At 50.4% G+C, this 14911-nt stretch overlaps 3 protein-coding genes across 4 annotated transcripts; 1 reads left to right on the top strand and 2 right to left on the bottom strand.

The window, feature by feature from the left end:
* The first annotated feature begins 554 nt into the window (after nucleotides 1-554).
* Nucleotides 555-7414, top strand: LOC108162912. Its single transcript, XM_017297888.2, has 14 exons — nucleotides 555-773; nucleotides 831-955; nucleotides 1020-1230; nucleotides 1284-1416; nucleotides 1479-1615; nucleotides 1683-2312; nucleotides 2375-2576; nucleotides 2642-3018; nucleotides 3076-3629; nucleotides 3691-3990; nucleotides 4050-5726; nucleotides 5794-6737; nucleotides 6814-7192; nucleotides 7250-7414. The coding sequence occupies exons 1-14, from the start codon at nucleotides 602-604 to the stop codon at nucleotides 7301-7303; spliced, it is 5895 nt and encodes a 1964-aa protein (XP_017153377.1). The 5' UTR covers nucleotides 555-601; the 3' UTR covers nucleotides 7304-7414.
* LOC108162914 (peptidyl-prolyl cis-trans isomerase, rhodopsin-specific isozyme) lies at nucleotides 7327-8241 on the bottom strand. The gene is made up of 2 exons (XM_017297891.2): nucleotides 7674-8241; nucleotides 7327-7609 (listed from the first exon to the last, which is right to left on the bottom strand). The coding sequence occupies exons 1-2, from the start codon at nucleotides 8178-8180 to the stop codon at nucleotides 7406-7408; spliced, it is 711 nt and encodes a 236-aa protein (XP_017153380.1). The 5' UTR covers nucleotides 8181-8241; the 3' UTR covers nucleotides 7327-7405.
* Nucleotides 8242-8381: 140 nt separating this feature from the next.
* Nucleotides 8382-14911, bottom strand: LOC108162913 (serine/threonine-protein phosphatase 1 regulatory subunit 10). 2 transcript variants are annotated; one of them, XM_017297890.2, is made up of 6 exons: nucleotides 14805-14911; nucleotides 13797-14008; nucleotides 13624-13721; nucleotides 13274-13548; nucleotides 11866-13179; nucleotides 8382-10596 (listed from the first exon to the last, which is right to left on the bottom strand). In XM_017297890.2, exons 2-6 carry the CDS (start codon nucleotides 13797-13799, stop codon nucleotides 8846-8848), a joined length of 3441 nt encoding a protein of 1146 aa, XP_017153379.1. In that variant the 5' UTR covers nucleotides 13800-14008; nucleotides 14805-14911; the 3' UTR covers nucleotides 8382-8845. The 2 variants fall into 2 exon arrangements, with proteins under 2 accessions (XP_017153379.1, XP_017153378.1); XM_017297889.2 differs by lacking the exon at nucleotides 14805-14911 and adding an exon at nucleotides 14121-14190.

Raw genomic sequence — 14911 nt, 5'->3', positions numbered from 1 at the left:
GGAATGGGATTGGAACCAGAGCTGAGGTTGGGTTTTGGGGCTGAGGTCGAAGATGTGGCTGCAACACGTTCGACATTTTGTGGGTCTCACGCTGCGTTGGTCATTGCCAAATTGAAATTGTTTTCCGCCAGCAAACCCCCACCGCACCTCGCACCAGACCGTATCATGCGATGGAAAGACATTCAAAGCGAAAGAAAATGAGACAGAGAATAATGTTGGGAAAATGAGATACATACATAGATGTAAATGGTTGGCTGCTCGGCTTGAGGCACCGCCTCGGCTGGCCGCACGGCTGCGACGAACTTTAGCATTGAGTATCGGACCCCGACAAAAATTATATAGACGGATCCATCCGAGACGTGAACCTAGTGGTCAGCCATAGGATTCGAGACGTGAACCATTGGAAAACCTAAAATTGTCAGTGTTGGACAATTAACATTTGAAAACCAATACAAGCAGTGCGCCAAGGCATTGCCAGACTGCTGGAAATCGTTGTGAAATTGTGGCGCGAATTTGAATTTCACTTTGCATTTAAACTCAAATTATAATATGTATATAAAATATTATATTTTATTTTATTCGAAATAGCACATGTTTGACGATGAGTGATACTGAAGTACACCATGTGGCCAATGACGCGCCAGCGCCACGCGTAGATACTGACGATGACAAGGTGCCAGTCAAAACAGAGTCAGAGACAGAGGAATTGCGAGTTAGTGCAAGGCGGAATACGCCAAAATCAAAGGGGAACTTCTGCTGCATAGCCAAAGAGTGTAAGCTTGAAGGCCATCTTGAAGACATTCCCCATATACCTCCCTGTTAACCCGCAGACTATAGCGAGTACTCCAACCTGATTGATTCTCTGCACATCATGCCTCGTCTTATGATTCACCATCGCCGTTTCAAGGTCAACTCCACCTACGGCCTCACGCTCAACATCAGGAACAATGGACTGGTAGGCTATCACCCATACATTCGAGTCCTCAATCTTCGTCGCTGATCAACCCACACCCATACAGTATCCCCGACTGATCCAAGTAAGCACGGACAGCCCCGTGGACACATCCATCTCGATACCCGAATTGGATCTGCACCGCTACCTGGAAACCGACCAGACGCTAGAGGTGAAGATCTGGATCCGAGCCACCACCTCGCATGATATCAACCGAAGGCGCCACATTTACGTCGAGTCCTTTCACCCGAACATCATCTTCCAAGTGCCCATCATTGGTATGTCTCCCACTCAGATATCAGTCCCCAGTCTGTACGATGCCCCTCTATAGTGGTGCACAAGCTAGAGGAACCCTCATTATGCGAGTTCTTAACCCTGCCGCGCTGCGTCCCTAACAACAAGTCGTACTACGAGATGATCATCTACAATCCCACAAAAGAACGCATCCGAATGCGCTTCAGAAAGTATGTACTAGTCGTTCAAATCACATCACCGAATCCAATCTGAATGCTGACTCCCATTGCAGCACGAATCGGGGACTGACTTTGAACACTCTGAACAAGGATCTGCTGCCGCCAAAAGACTATATCAAAGTGCTCCTGGTATTCCACGTCCAGAAGCTGCAGTCGCTGAAGGGATTCTTCAACATTAAGTTCGGTGTGAGTAGGTATTCGTGACAAGAGATCTGTCGCCGTCGCAGCATTCCTACGAGTAATTTCTCCCTTCCTAGGTGCATCCAAAATTATCATTTTCGACTTCACGGCCAAGTCGATGGGCGTTCATTTGAGTGGAGGTAGCGTGTCCTTCGGCCTGACCAAGTTCTCCCGCGAGGAGCAGCGCACTATAACCGTGTGCAACGAGTCACCACACGAGGTGAGGGTGTCCTGCAATTTCGACGGAAACCCGAATCTGGCAGAGTCGGCGTCGCAGAGCATTGACTCCCATTTATCGAACAAACTGATCGATGAGGCCGTCAGCATGCGCAGCGTCCTTCTCTTCGACTTTGAGGAAAATCCCAACATACAGAACGTCAGATACAGCATCTCAGCCGCCAAGCACTTCGGGTTCGTTACGCCGCACTCGATTCCGTCCTGGTCGTCGGCGGAAATCGTCGTGAGCTTCAGGCCCTTGTACGACGCCACGGAACCCTTCCCGGACGATGCGGAGCCACCGTACTTCCAGCGCACCCGGCTCACCTTTTGCTTTACCGATTCGGAAGATTGCATCGAGTCACACTTCCTCGTTGTCTCCGGAGAGATTGACGGCATCGAGGTGGAGGTGTATCCCAAGTTGATTGACTTTCGCAAGATCTATCTGGGGGAGGAGCACTGCTCCCAAATCAAGATCCTTAATGTGGATGGTGAGTCTGAAGACTTTGCCGACCACTTCATCTACATATGTATGTCCTCTGGTTACTCCCAGCTGTGCCCGCCAAGGTGGCCTACAAGGACACTCTCGAGCCGGACATGGGCGGGGTGCGCATGACGCCCATGGAGGGATTTTCTCTGGAGCCCTGCTGCCGGGGCACCTTTAACCTGTCCTTCTACACCACCCATCCCGCCCGTTTCACGATCACGCTGCGCTTTAAGGTAGTGAATGGAGCCCACTACAAGGTCTACCTCAAGTGAGTGATCAGAACATTTCCGTTAGCACGACCTCCTACCAACAACTCCTCCACCCTGCTTCCAGAGGAACTGGGCAGCATGTCCAGCTGCGCACCTTTCCACAACTCGTAGAATTCGGCAGCATACCCATGGCCGTGCCTCAGAAGCGGTATATGCTGCTCATGAATCCGCTGGCGGTGCCTATTACGCTGCAGGTGAAGGCCAGCGACGATGGGGAGGAGCAGCCGTTGGTGCTGAACATTCGCGACTCCACGGAGATGCTGCCCATCACTGTGCGGGATCCCATCAAGCACTTGCAACGGGCCCACGAGGACATGCGCAACGATTCTCTGGAGTACAACAGCATCAACCTGACGTCAAACACGCCGGATATGCTGTCTATGAAGTCCCTCCACATAAACGAGTCCTTGTACAGCATGGAATTCGAGGAGGAAGTGATGGGTAATACCATCTCTAATGGATACTGATCCACGGATAATTTGATATCTGTTTCCTTAGAGCCCGTTCCAATGTTGGCCAGTCACCTGCTGACGAACCTGAAGAAGCAGAAGATTTTCGACAAGACGGAGACTGACAAGCGGGTGATCCAGGAGGCGCTGCATGGCCTCATCAATACCAAGTACTTCTCCATATTCACCAAGCACAACAACTTTATTTTCATGGACTGGAACGCGATACCCAGTGACCCGCGTGAGGTCTACTGCGACAACGAGATTATCTACCTGCGGCCTAACACTGGACGCACCATCACCATCCTGCTGATCCCCAACCAGGTGGGGTACTTCCATCGCGCCCTCAACGTCCGCATCTGCCCCTCAGTTCTGTCCAATTCGGGCTCCAGTGAGGATCATCATAGCGTGAAGACGCTCATCAAGTCGGATTTTCTGTGCTCCAAGCTATGGTTCGAGTACAACTGCGTGACCCCAGAGATTGAGTGGACCAACATGGTGGACCTCTCGCCTAGGACTGTCTATGCGGGCGAGAAGTACGAGTTTGACATGAGCTTCTATAACAGATCCACCACCGGTGGTTTTCTGCACTTTGATGTCATTGTGAGCATCTATTCATCCATTCTGCGTGTCGATTTGATTTAACCCACATCTCCTCCGATAGCCAAACGAGATGAATTTTCGGGATGGAATCTGGAAGTTTTACATTGGCTCTGGTTCTCGCATCTTCGCTAAATGCACGGTCACCTTTCGCTCTCTGGGCAATACCCGGCTCACGGGTCTGGTCAAGATTGTAGGCGCCCCTCGGCCCTACCCCTTTCATCTGATCGCCAACGTCCTGCCCACTGAGATACGCATCACGCCCACCTATGTGCACCACCGCCTGCAGACCTATGAGCTTCACAAGGTCCACTTCTACATAGACAACTACACGCCCACCAACACTAAGCTAACAATGAATTTGGTAAGGAAAATGTCAGTTATTCTGTTCTTAGCTATCACTTTTGTATGCTCTTTCTGTAGAAGGACACCACCGGTCAATATCTGACAACAAGGGGCGGAGTACTGGCCTCGACTGGACAGAGCATGTACACCACGTTGGTGGCGATATTCCCCGATCCAGACCTCTACCAGAACATCCTTTATGTGGACTTGCAGTTTGACCACGTGATGGAGATACCCATCACGTTCCTGGTAGAGGGAGTGCCGCTGTACTTTGAGCCCAACATAAGAGAGGGCTTCGATGCTGGGCTGCTCTACACCGACACCAAGGAAGAGTTCCACGACAAAATCTACAACCACCGCTTCCCTGTGAAGGTGATCAATAAGGGCCTCCGCTCCTACCGCGTCACCATCACCCGCCTGAAGACCTACGCCCAGAAAAATGGACGATTCTCGTCCTGCTCCTCTCAGCCACTGACGGCCCGTTTTGACATAATGCCCAAGCATCTCTACCTGCCCCCGGAATGCGTGGAAACCCTGGAGATAATGACCAGCTCCTGCCAGGAGGGCGTGGTTTTCAGCGACTTTCTGCTGCAGGTCACCGACCAAAAATATCCGCAGCGCAAATACACCATCAAGGTCACGGCCAAGGCCACATTCACCGACTGCCAGCTGATCTGGAACCGCAAGCAGATGCTCTTCCAATACCATAGCTGTGAGCCGCTGAGGGAGCGCTCAAACGTACAGACCCCTATTCTGATCAACCAGCATTCGGTTCCCATTGCCGAGGTTAGGCTCCAGGCCACAGGGCCCTTTCGAATCAAGGAGCTCTACGAGGACTCATTCGAAAAGGAGATCCTCATGCCCATCGAGGCGCTGCAGCACAAGGAGATATTTGTCATCCTTAACAGGGCGGCCATGAAGCAGCTGTTCTGCAAGCAGATGGAGGGTCGCATCAGCGTCTGGGCCCTGGGGCGACAATTGAACGCGCTCTCCCTGAAGGTCTCTGTCCAGGCGCCTGACGTACTCATCCTCCAGCCCGAGGTGGTGCTCTTCGACCGTGGCATACCATTCGACAGCAACGTAAGTCTCATCAATCAGGGCTGCCTGCGGGCCGAATTCAAGTGGAAGCGCCTGGAGACGTCCGAGCAGTTCGTGGGAGACATTGATGATCCGGAGGGCATGGTGGCCGACTTCCTCTCGGAAATCCTGCGCATGCTCGAGTACAACTTCAGCTGCGAGGACGAGCCCAACATGACCCTCCGCTACCAGCAGTGCCGCTGCCAATTCAGCCACCACTCGGAGACGGGCGACCTCATCCTGGAGATACTCGATGAGATCGTCAACGACCTGGATCTCAGCCACCGCCCCCTTGTATACCCAAAGGAGGAACAGTCTGGAGAAGACACCGCAATGGAGCAGAACAGCACCTCGAGCTTCGTGCGTGACACCATCTACGACCTGCTCAACAGACTCCACGTCGATTCCAGTGACCAGCTTTCTCCCGCCTCCTCGGAGTACTGTTTCGCCGAGCGCTTCATTTACTTCCACGAGAAGCAGGGCGAGGTGGAGGTGCCCGACGTCCAGCCGGACCACCAATGCCTGCTGCACTTGCCCCACATCCGGCGCTCACACGAAATGCGGGCCCTCTTCCAGCTCACGGTTGTGGGCGGACGCAGCCAGTACTTGTCGGTCACTTTGGTCAATCTCGCACAGAAGATCAAGTTCCACAAGGAGAGCGTTTACCTAGGGACTAAGGTAGGCACATGAACAGGCACAGGACACTCCACTCGCCCTCCTTTATCTCATCTTGACTCCCCTTCAGCCGTGGTACGAGAGTTTCAATGCCGTAGTGCGCGTCACAAACGTGACCAAATACCATCTACAACTGGTGGTCCTGGAGATTCCGCCGGAGAGATCACAGGAGAAGCGTTTCATCGAGGGCTACTGCAAGCTAGTCAGCAGCGATTACATTCACTTGGAACCTCTGGCCAGCGACCAGATGCGGGTCAAAGGTGTCCTCGGCTTCAGCGAGAGCTTCTGCCACACTTTCGGGGTGGTGATCAACGCCAGTGCCTCGAGCCACTTTTGTCTGAGGGGCCAAGGGGTGATGCCCATTCTGGAGACGGACTCGAAGCTGAAAGGGGTCCCCCAGGAGCAGCTTGCTATCCTGGAGGAATATCGCCTGTTGCAGCGCATCTACTACTATGAGATGTTCAAGAGCATCACCGAGACGGATGGGGAGCTGACCGCAGCCGATGGCGAGGAGGAAGGCATACTGGAGGATGTCATATCCGAAGATTTCAGTCAGCTCTCGGAGAGCGAAGAGGATATGTCCAGTGCGCGACAGCGCTACCACGACACCCAGCTGTTCAAAATGGTCCGGAGCTACGTGCTGGTCAACAACAACCAGGAGCTGCCCCACGCTACCATTCTCAAGCAGATGCTTCTCGGCGAGCGATATCGCAACCGCCTCCGCGACAGCTCCGAGTTGTATGCCAAGCACCAAGAGGTCTACCAGAGCCAGCAGAAACTCCACAAGGCGGCCAGCTACAAGCTGCCGCCGAATGTCAAGCACTTCATCGTCCAACCCATTCCCTGCGAGCAGCAGGGCCACATCCTGGACCTTGGTCATCTCAATCGCAACACCTTGCGCCGCTTCGAACTGCAGCTGCACTTCTTCGGCCCCGGGAAGCTGATAGCCGCCGCCCGCACGGCTGTCCGGATACCCGGTCTCTTTGTCGACTTTAGCATTAGCCCCGAACTGCAGTGAGTATCAAAAGTTGAAGGCGAAATGTAAATCACCATATATTCTATCTTATCTACGCGTCTCGATTCTCATTAGCGCTGATAAGAAATTCTCGTTCTGGTCCGAAAAGTGCACGGCTCTGGAGTACTTCAAGAAGAAATATCGAAACATGCTGGAGCGCCTGATGGATGCCCAGGATCCCAATCTGAAGCACGCCCACTCCTTCGATCTGGACCAACTGCTGAAACATCAGCGGTCACTGTTAGGCAAAGACCGGCACTTAATGGAGGAATACTACAACAGTCTCAATCTCTCGATATATCCCGACCACAAGCATCACTTTACCCTTGCCAAAGTATACTCAGACAGTCAGATGAACTACTCCGGGGTCGATGTCCGAGTCGTTGGCTACTTCAAGCCAGAGTCGCGTTACTACCAAAAGAATCAACTGGTCGAGGACTACATATACATAGACGTGAGTAAACGTTTCACAAGCAAGCTTCTTTTCTATATCCTATATCCTTCCCTATAGCTTCACATGGGTCCTACCCTTCCTATCCTGCTGAAAGGCTATATCGCCACTTGACTTATTTCTATTGATTGTGGGTGTTTGCGTTGAATATTACGGTTTATATTTTGTGTTTATGTGCATTAATAAAGCTCTTCCTTCGTTTTGTGGAGGTGGGGTTCAACAGTACATGTTCAGCTGTCGAAAGAAATAGTGAAAGATGAGTAACACGAGAAAGGAGCTGGTCACGGGCAGACCCGCCGCTTTGATCCACCCGAGGATGTTATAGTCGTCTGGATAGAACTCAAACTGCTCGGTGGGAATCTCACCGCAGTTGGAGATGACGACCGGCTGCACGGGAAAGTCATCCGTGTCTGTTTTTACCTGATAGGAAACGAAAAATGTATTATTCAGATAAAATAGAGGATCAGATTCAAGGGTTACTCACATCTTCTATGGCATAGATTGTGTCCATGCCCTCTAGAACCTTTCCGAAGACCGTGTGTTTACCGTCCAGCCACTTGGCACCAACTGTCGTTACATAAAACTGGCATCCGTTGGTATCTGGTCCCCGGTTCGCCATGCCCAGATACCCGGGACGGTTATGCTCAACTGCCAGGGCCTTGTCCTCATCCTCAAAATAGTCGCCGTAGATGCTAATGGAGCCGGTACCGTCGCCGTGTAGGATGTCTCCGCCTTGAACCAGAAATCGATCTACCACCCGGTGGAAGCGGGCACCCACGTAGCTGGTACCGTTGATTCCGCGCAGGCAAATATGCCGGAAGTTGGCCACCGTCTTGGGGGCCAGCTTTCCAAACAGTCCGAAGGTGATCCGCCCTATGGGCTGCTTATTGTGTTTCACGTCCATGAAGATCCTTGAGGTGACCGTAAAGCTGAGTCCACTGACGGTGGCCAGTAAGCCATAGCAGTAGAGTGCCACATGGATGAACTTCATAGCGAATAGTGGAGGACTAGACTGGACTGAACGCGCTGATGAAATAGCTTAAACTGAAACAGAATGAATAACAGAATTGTGGGTCGCGGCTGCCGCGAGGAAGCCGCACAAGTTTCAGGTTAAGTGCAACCCCTAGGTGGGACGGGGCGGAAATCGATTTGTTTGGCGGATAGACAGAGCAGACACCAGAAGTGGGAGAACTTTAAATTCATCATATGACTTGGTCTTTAATAATGTAGACATAGGCTCTTAAAGCTACGATAGTAAGGGGTTTCGTAAAATTGGGGCGTACAAAATTCAAATCGATCGATCTCTCGATAAGTACAAAGTAACAATATCTTGTCCACTACCTAAACTTGTCTTCTGGGCTATACAAGTAATGATTAAATAACTTAAGGATATGACCTACATCTACTGACATATACCAGATACATACATATATACAGAGTTATAATAACTAGGGGGCGGGCAGGTACAGGCAGGAGGCCTGACCTGGCTACAGTCTTCAGTGGCTTCAGTGAACGGCTAACGGCTAATGGGGGACATGGCCAGCCTCTATTGTGGAAAATAACGCAGATTATGTTTAAAAATGTGTTTCCGTGTGCGTGTGCGTCTGCGTCTGAGATCTATACAACTGAATCTTCCTGGGAAGATTCGGGCAAATTCTACATGCGCTTATTTTGCGGGTGCACGTACTTGCAAGACTTGCCCATTTTGCAGTGACCCCGCATGAACTGCTTGCAGATGCCCGTGTTGCCGCCTCTATTGGAGCCAGATCCCGCTGTGCGCCAATTGCCACCGGAGTTCTCCTGGAAGTTATTGCCGCCACTGCGCCAGTTACCGCCGCCTCCATTGTTCTTATTTCGATTATTGTTGTTATTCCGTGGTCCGCCACCGTTGGGCATCGGGCCCAGTCCAGGCCCGGGCCCCATTGGACCATTTGGACTGTTGTTCATCATAGGTCCGTTGGGTCCCATTGGACCATTGGGACTGTTGTGCATCATGGGTCCATTGGGTAGCATGCCTGGGCCGGGGCCAGGTCCGATTCCAGGTCCCAGTCCAGGTCCTAGTCCAGGTCCTAGTCCTGGTCCGGGTCCGTTCATCATCATCGGATTGAATCCTTGGTTGAATGGTTGAGGGGGGCCAGATGCATAGGGAGGACCTCCGGGACTGCCAAACTGATTTCCCATATAGTTTTGGGGCGGCATTCCTCCCATATTGTTAATATCCATGCCGACCGGCCCCATTTGGTTCTGCCAGATTGGAGCGCCAATTGGTCCGGGAACTGGTCCTGGAACGGGTCCTTGCATCGGCATCTGCTGGTTGGGAGGAAGATTTACTCCGTTGGGCATAAAGTTGTTGGCGAACGGCTGAAAGGGATTGTTGGTCATCATGTTGGGGGGTCCTCCATGACCCGGGCCCATCATGTTGTTCATGCCACCGTCATTGTAGGAAATGTCAGGGCCGCCGGAGTTGCCTCCGACGCCTCCGATGCCACTGGGAGCATAGCCTTTGGGCTCGGGCCACGTGAGGTCGCTGTAGTCGTTGACAGCATCGGGGTTACCGGTGAGGTCATCCATGGGGATGACCGGAATGTCGTGGGCAAAGTGGGGTTCCAGCTCTGCCTCGGCGGCGCTGTCCGGAATCATGTCCGTTGAGAAGTAGAGCGCTCGTAGCGTCGTCGCCTCGCGTTCGGCCTGAACCTGGCGCTGTTTGGATAGGTTGCCGTTGGGGTGATCCGGCACGTTGTCCACCTCAATGAGGGGGCGCCACTCCATTTGCGGCTGCATGGAGTCATCGAAGCCTCGCCGGGAAATGTTCAAGGCGTCGCGCTCGCTGTACCGCTCCAGGTTCTTCATTTCGGTGAACGTCTGCTTGGTAACGTTAACTCGCTCGGATAGATCCACCTCGAAGAAGCGGATTTGGGTGAGCTTGTCCTCCGGCTGCCAGGTTAGCTTCTTTTTGGGGCCCTTGCGACGATGCAGCATCAGAACGCCGGGTGGGCCATCAGGTCCGCATCCTGGTCCCGGCTTTTTGGGCTCCTCGGCCACGTCTTCGGCGCCATCAGAGCCGGCCTCACCAGCGTCGACGCTCTCGCCGCCCGCCTTCCCCTTCTGCACCTTCTGCTCAATGTCCTCTTTAACCCGCTTCAATGGTATGTCATCGTCATCCGCATCAACGGACCCATTGGGTGAACTCGAGCGACACTCATCGTTCTCCTTGGTGCTGTCGTCCGACTTTTCGTCTCCCTTCGACTCGTCCAGGGTGTCCTGGTAGAACTTCAGCGGAGCCAATGGCGCATCCTTGTCCGTAGGCGAGTTGGCCGACTGTGTCCGCTTGCGCTTTACCACCTTTTTGGGTTCGATGGATGCTGCCAGGGCATCCGAGAAGAGATTCGTCTCCACCAACGTACAAACTGTAAGCAAAAAGTCGAAACAGATCGTAAGTAAGAAATCATAGAAGGGATTTTTTAATGAGATATATTATATTATGATTATTTATACAGATTTGTACAATTGGTGGCTTTTGCTTTTCCCCCTGTTTGCTCTTTTAATATAACCCTATGGACGCTATGGATACCCTACTCAATAAAGTATTATATAAAATGATCACAGACGTCGGGTCTGGAATAACGCATCGGTACACTGCTTGTGGTTGTGTGAATGTGTGAGCAGGCAGGTAGGCAGGCTGGCTCCTTATCCGTCGAATCGACAGAGGAAATAGAGATAAAGCCAAGGCCGAAGCCCCTGCGCAGGTGACGCACTACAGTGATCGGGGTGTGGGTGGAACACTGGCAAGCGTCTTCTCAGTTCTCAGATATTGGTAGCACCAGGGAGATGGGAATCACACCCGACACACACACACTCGCACCAAATGCTGATGATCTTGAAGATCAGACCCCACGACAAACAGCTTGGTGGCAGTCTGCTGATCGATCTGACGAGTGTGCGCTTCTCTACCGTGGGTACCAAAACCAAAACAAGAACCGCCAGCTCAAGTTAACATTGTCTTGGGTTTTATTTTCGTTCAATGCATTTTTTATTCAATAGAAAAAGTAAATTTTTCTAATGGAAAATCGTTTTTATTTGTATGTGGGCTGGCAAGTGAATCTACATACCTTAAAAGCTTAACCTAAAGCAGTAACGAGTACGTTTAAAGAGATTTATATACTTAACACCAGGCAGACACTTGGCACCAGGCCCAGTCTTCGTCTTGTACTGATGCGCATGCGCAGTGACACCGCAGAAGCGACACCGTCGCTGTCGTCCGGACAGGGCAATCATCCGCAAATCCACAAATCCAACATACACTTTCTTCTAATATTCATATCATTCCAAAACTGGATATCAGTTGCTTAGCCACAAGCCATGACTCCAAATGAATCGAGTAGATAGCCAATTGATTGTGTAATTGAAATGCACGGCCCCCATCTTTTCTGGTTTTTTGTATCTTCTGTTTGAGAAGCCTGAATTTAGTCCAATTGTCGTGAAACTGCCCCCAGCTAGAATTAAACACCTTCAATCGGGAAAAGATCAACAGATAATAAAACAGAAAACACGGTTTTCTGATAACTGAATCGACAAAAAAAAAAAATGTTGCAAAAACCACCAATATACGACGACCTGTGAATAAACGCTCAGAGAAAAGGGGATTAGTAAGGAAGTTTGGAATAAGAGATGCTTACTCTTTTTGGGAGCAATCAGCTTGGCCGCTCCTGGTCGCTCCACGTGGCCGGTTACATTGCTCATGTCGATCTTGGGCTTCTTCTCCGTCGGCGAGTCTCGGGGCGGTGGCGAGGGCCTCTTTACAGTGGACGACAGCAGTGCTGATGGTGTCGGGACGATGGATGTGGGCTTCCTCAGTCCCTTTCGAGAGGGAGGAGGCGGCGCCTCTTCTGTAAGTCCGTGCGATCTGAATTTGGACTGATACGTCTTAACAGTGGCCGCCTTGTCAGTGTCGCGTCTGATTTCTATGGATATCGATGCCTTTCGGGACATGATAGGTATCGATCTGGGCTTTTGAGTCTCGCTCTCAGCCTTTTCCTTCTTTTCTACAGTACCCGTGGCCGGTGAATGAGCCGGGGATAGAGTTGGCGCTGGTGGAGGCATCAGCTTGTTGTCTTTCTCTTGCTTCGTTGCCGTCGACGAGGACTTATCCTTCTCCTTGTCGCGGCTACGATCTTTGGACGAGCTCGAGCTCGAGGAGGAGGAACTCGACGACGACGACGATGAAGAGGACTTTGACTTGTGCTTATTCGAAGAGGACGACGAGGATGAACTACTACGCTCCTTATCTTTACTGGAGCTAGAACCTGAGCTAGAGCGAGACTTGTCCTTGTCACGGTGTTTGTCGCTGGAACTCGAACTGCGATGGGACGAAGAGGACGACGAGCTCTTTGACGAGCTCTTCGATGATGAGGAGGAGGACGACGACGACTTATGGCTAGATGAGAACGACCTGTGACTGGACGAAGACTTTCTATCCTTCTCACGATCTTTCTCAGACCGTTTACTCTTGTCTCGGGCGCTCTTATGCTTCTTATTATCAACCTCCTCCCCGGATTTAACCTCTGCTGAACAACTATCATCTAAACTTGATTTTTTCGAATTCTGGAGACTGGCACTTGTCTCAGGACTTTTGCTGCTCTTAACACCAGCCTCAGATGGCTGCGTGGAACCATCATCGTCAACATTATTCATATCATCTGTGTCCAAATGCTCGACTGACTTCCATTTTATGGTTATGCTGTTGTGGTTGTTGCTATTTTGGGCCGAGGCAATGGTGTAGTTCATGGTCACCGGCGTTCCCGCACTATCCGTGCTGTCCGACGACGAGGCAGAGTCCACCGTACCACCAGTGGCCGGATCCGTCGCCGTGGCCGCTGTAACCCCAATCTGGGGCGGAATGGCAGGCACCGCCGCTGCAGGTGCACCACTCGTGTTCTCAGTCACAATCTTCAGCCATTGTTCGACTAGCCGCTTGGCTAGAATGCGAACACCTGGAAAGTTGACCGAAACAGTAATAAGTAATCCCTTCCAGGTACGAGCAGAGCACAGGTATATCGAGACGGGGATCAATAGACTCTTACTTACCTTCGTTGCCGCCATCCTTGCACAGAGCCTTGACCAAAATGGGTGCTGAATTTATCTTCAATCTGTTCACATCTACTGGGGAAAGCAGCAGTAATTCTAGGATCTCCTGCACCAGGGGCCAGTTCATAGCTCGGATGGAGTCATTCAGCCAATTGTAAACCAAAGTCCATCCGTTCGAGGCCATGAAATCCCCCAGAAGCTCAGTCTTAGTCGACTTCAAAATTTGTACATAAACGCACTTGGAAACCAACTTCTTTGAATATTTCTGCATGAGTCTGCGAAAATTGGGAAACATAATTTATTAGATTGACGCTAGAGGGCGCTTCGACTTCGACGCGCTCTCAACTTACCCCGCTATGCGCTTCACTTCCAGAGCGCTCAAAATGCCACCATTGTTGTCTAGGAGCACCCGTAGGCACTTCAATAACTGTAATGGTACTATTCGCGGCTTCAAGTACAAAAAGAAATTAAATCAAGAAAAGTTAGTAACTGGGCGGATTCCGTCACTCAGCCGAAAACTCACCATTTTTCTCTCTATAGTATACAAAAATACGAAAAGGGTGGCAGCACTGTACCACAGCAACTGCTCTATTGCCGTCTCTTTCACACGCGTGCAAATTCGATCATGCGTGCGACAACGGTTTTTGTGGGTGTGTGCGTGACTAATGCATACAATTTGTCCACAGATTACGTAATTCCATTTAAAAACAGCTCTTAAAGCCTTGTGTGGTATATCTAGAATAGTAAAAACACCATACTGAGTACAAACTTGTATAATTGAATACTTGAGGATCGTAAAATTCCACTTTGCCAGTGCGTGAAACCAATATTTCAGGAGAATACCTACTTCGACTTCCTATTTAGTATTGGGACTAAGATAAATCTTCTCTGCAATTTTCAATCTGTTTGCATATGAGCTACGACGAAAAAGAAAAACGTGTTTCGCGTTTATAGATACAGAGTTGCGCTTATCGAATGATAGCAATCGATAATTGGCCAAAACAGCCCTGCACTCTAAGACTAACAACTCGGTTTTTTCTATATTTTAGCAACAAAAAATTATGAACATGTAAAATGTTTTTAATGCACGAATGTTTCTCGAGTTGAATTTCCTGTAACTAACTTTGACGTTCGATCAAAAGGTATACGGGAAATCTACTATCTCTCACCCGACTACTTTTTCATAGACAAGTTGGCAGCACCTTGCCACGACACAAAGACGTTCAATGACGCCATATTGATTTTCACGATTTTCTTTTCACACTGCGCAATTAAAACGCAACCAAATGAAATCCAACATATATGCGTTTTTATAGCAAAGTGATTACAATATTAGCCACTCCGTTATTCTGTTTTTCTGCAACAATTAGCAAATTGCCATGCGTATATCAGATATCAGTTTTATAAAAGTTTCGTATGAACAACACGTCCACGCCCCAAATAGTTATGACTTGGCGACTTTCTCCGCAGACACTTCAGTAGTTTTATTTAAGCCTACCAGAAAATAAATAAGATTTTATATCGTCCTTACAGTTTTCGCTCAGATTATTTAGTTTTTTCGACGAAATTAGCGGAAGAAAAAACTCCAGCCGTGCGCTATGTGTGTGTATACAGAACAGTGCGACCGCGGACTTATCA

This window comes from Drosophila miranda, chromosome 4, assembly GCF_003369915.1.
Source record: "Drosophila miranda strain MSH22 chromosome 4, D.miranda_PacBio2.1, whole genome shotgun sequence".
NCBI classification, from domain to species: Eukaryota; Metazoa; Arthropoda; class Insecta; order Diptera; family Drosophilidae; genus Drosophila; species Drosophila miranda.
Note: the sequence above shows the minus strand (reverse complement) of the source record. Positions and strands in the feature narration are given on the sequence as shown.

What these genes read in the sequence shown, in the direction of transcription:
- LOC108162912 (XM_017297888.2), top strand. Translation starts at nt 602, where the DNA reads ATGAGTGATACTGAAGTACACCATGTGGCCAATGACGCGCCAGCGCCA. An exon ending in ACATCAGGAACAATGGACTG is followed by an intron (nt 956 to 1,019) that starts GTAGGCTATCAC and finishes ACACCCATACAG; the next exon opens with TATCCCCGACTGATCCAAGT. An exon ending in ATCCGAATGCGCTTCAGAAA is followed by an intron (nt 1,417 to 1,478) that starts GTATGTACTAGT and finishes CTCCCATTGCAG; the next exon opens with CACGAATCGGGGACTGACTT.
- LOC108162914 (XM_017297891.2), bottom strand. Translation starts at nt 8,180, where the DNA reads ATGAAGTTCATCCATGTGGCACTCTACTGCTATGGCTTACTGGCCACC. An exon ending in CAATCTATGCCATAGAAGAT is followed by an intron (nt 7,610 to 7,673) that starts GTGAGTAACCCT and finishes GTTTCCTATCAG; the next exon opens with GTAAAAACAGACACGGATGA.
- LOC108162913 (XM_017297890.2), bottom strand. An exon ending in CAAGGATGGCGGCAACGAAG is followed by an intron (nt 13,180 to 13,273) that starts GTAAGTAAGAGT and finishes TCAACTTTCCAG; the next exon opens with GTGTTCGCATTCTAGCCAAG. An exon ending in GCTGATTGCTCCCAAAAAGA is followed by an intron (nt 10,597 to 11,865) that starts GTAAGCATCTCT and finishes TTTTGCTTACAG; the next exon opens with TTTGTACGTTGGTGGAGACG.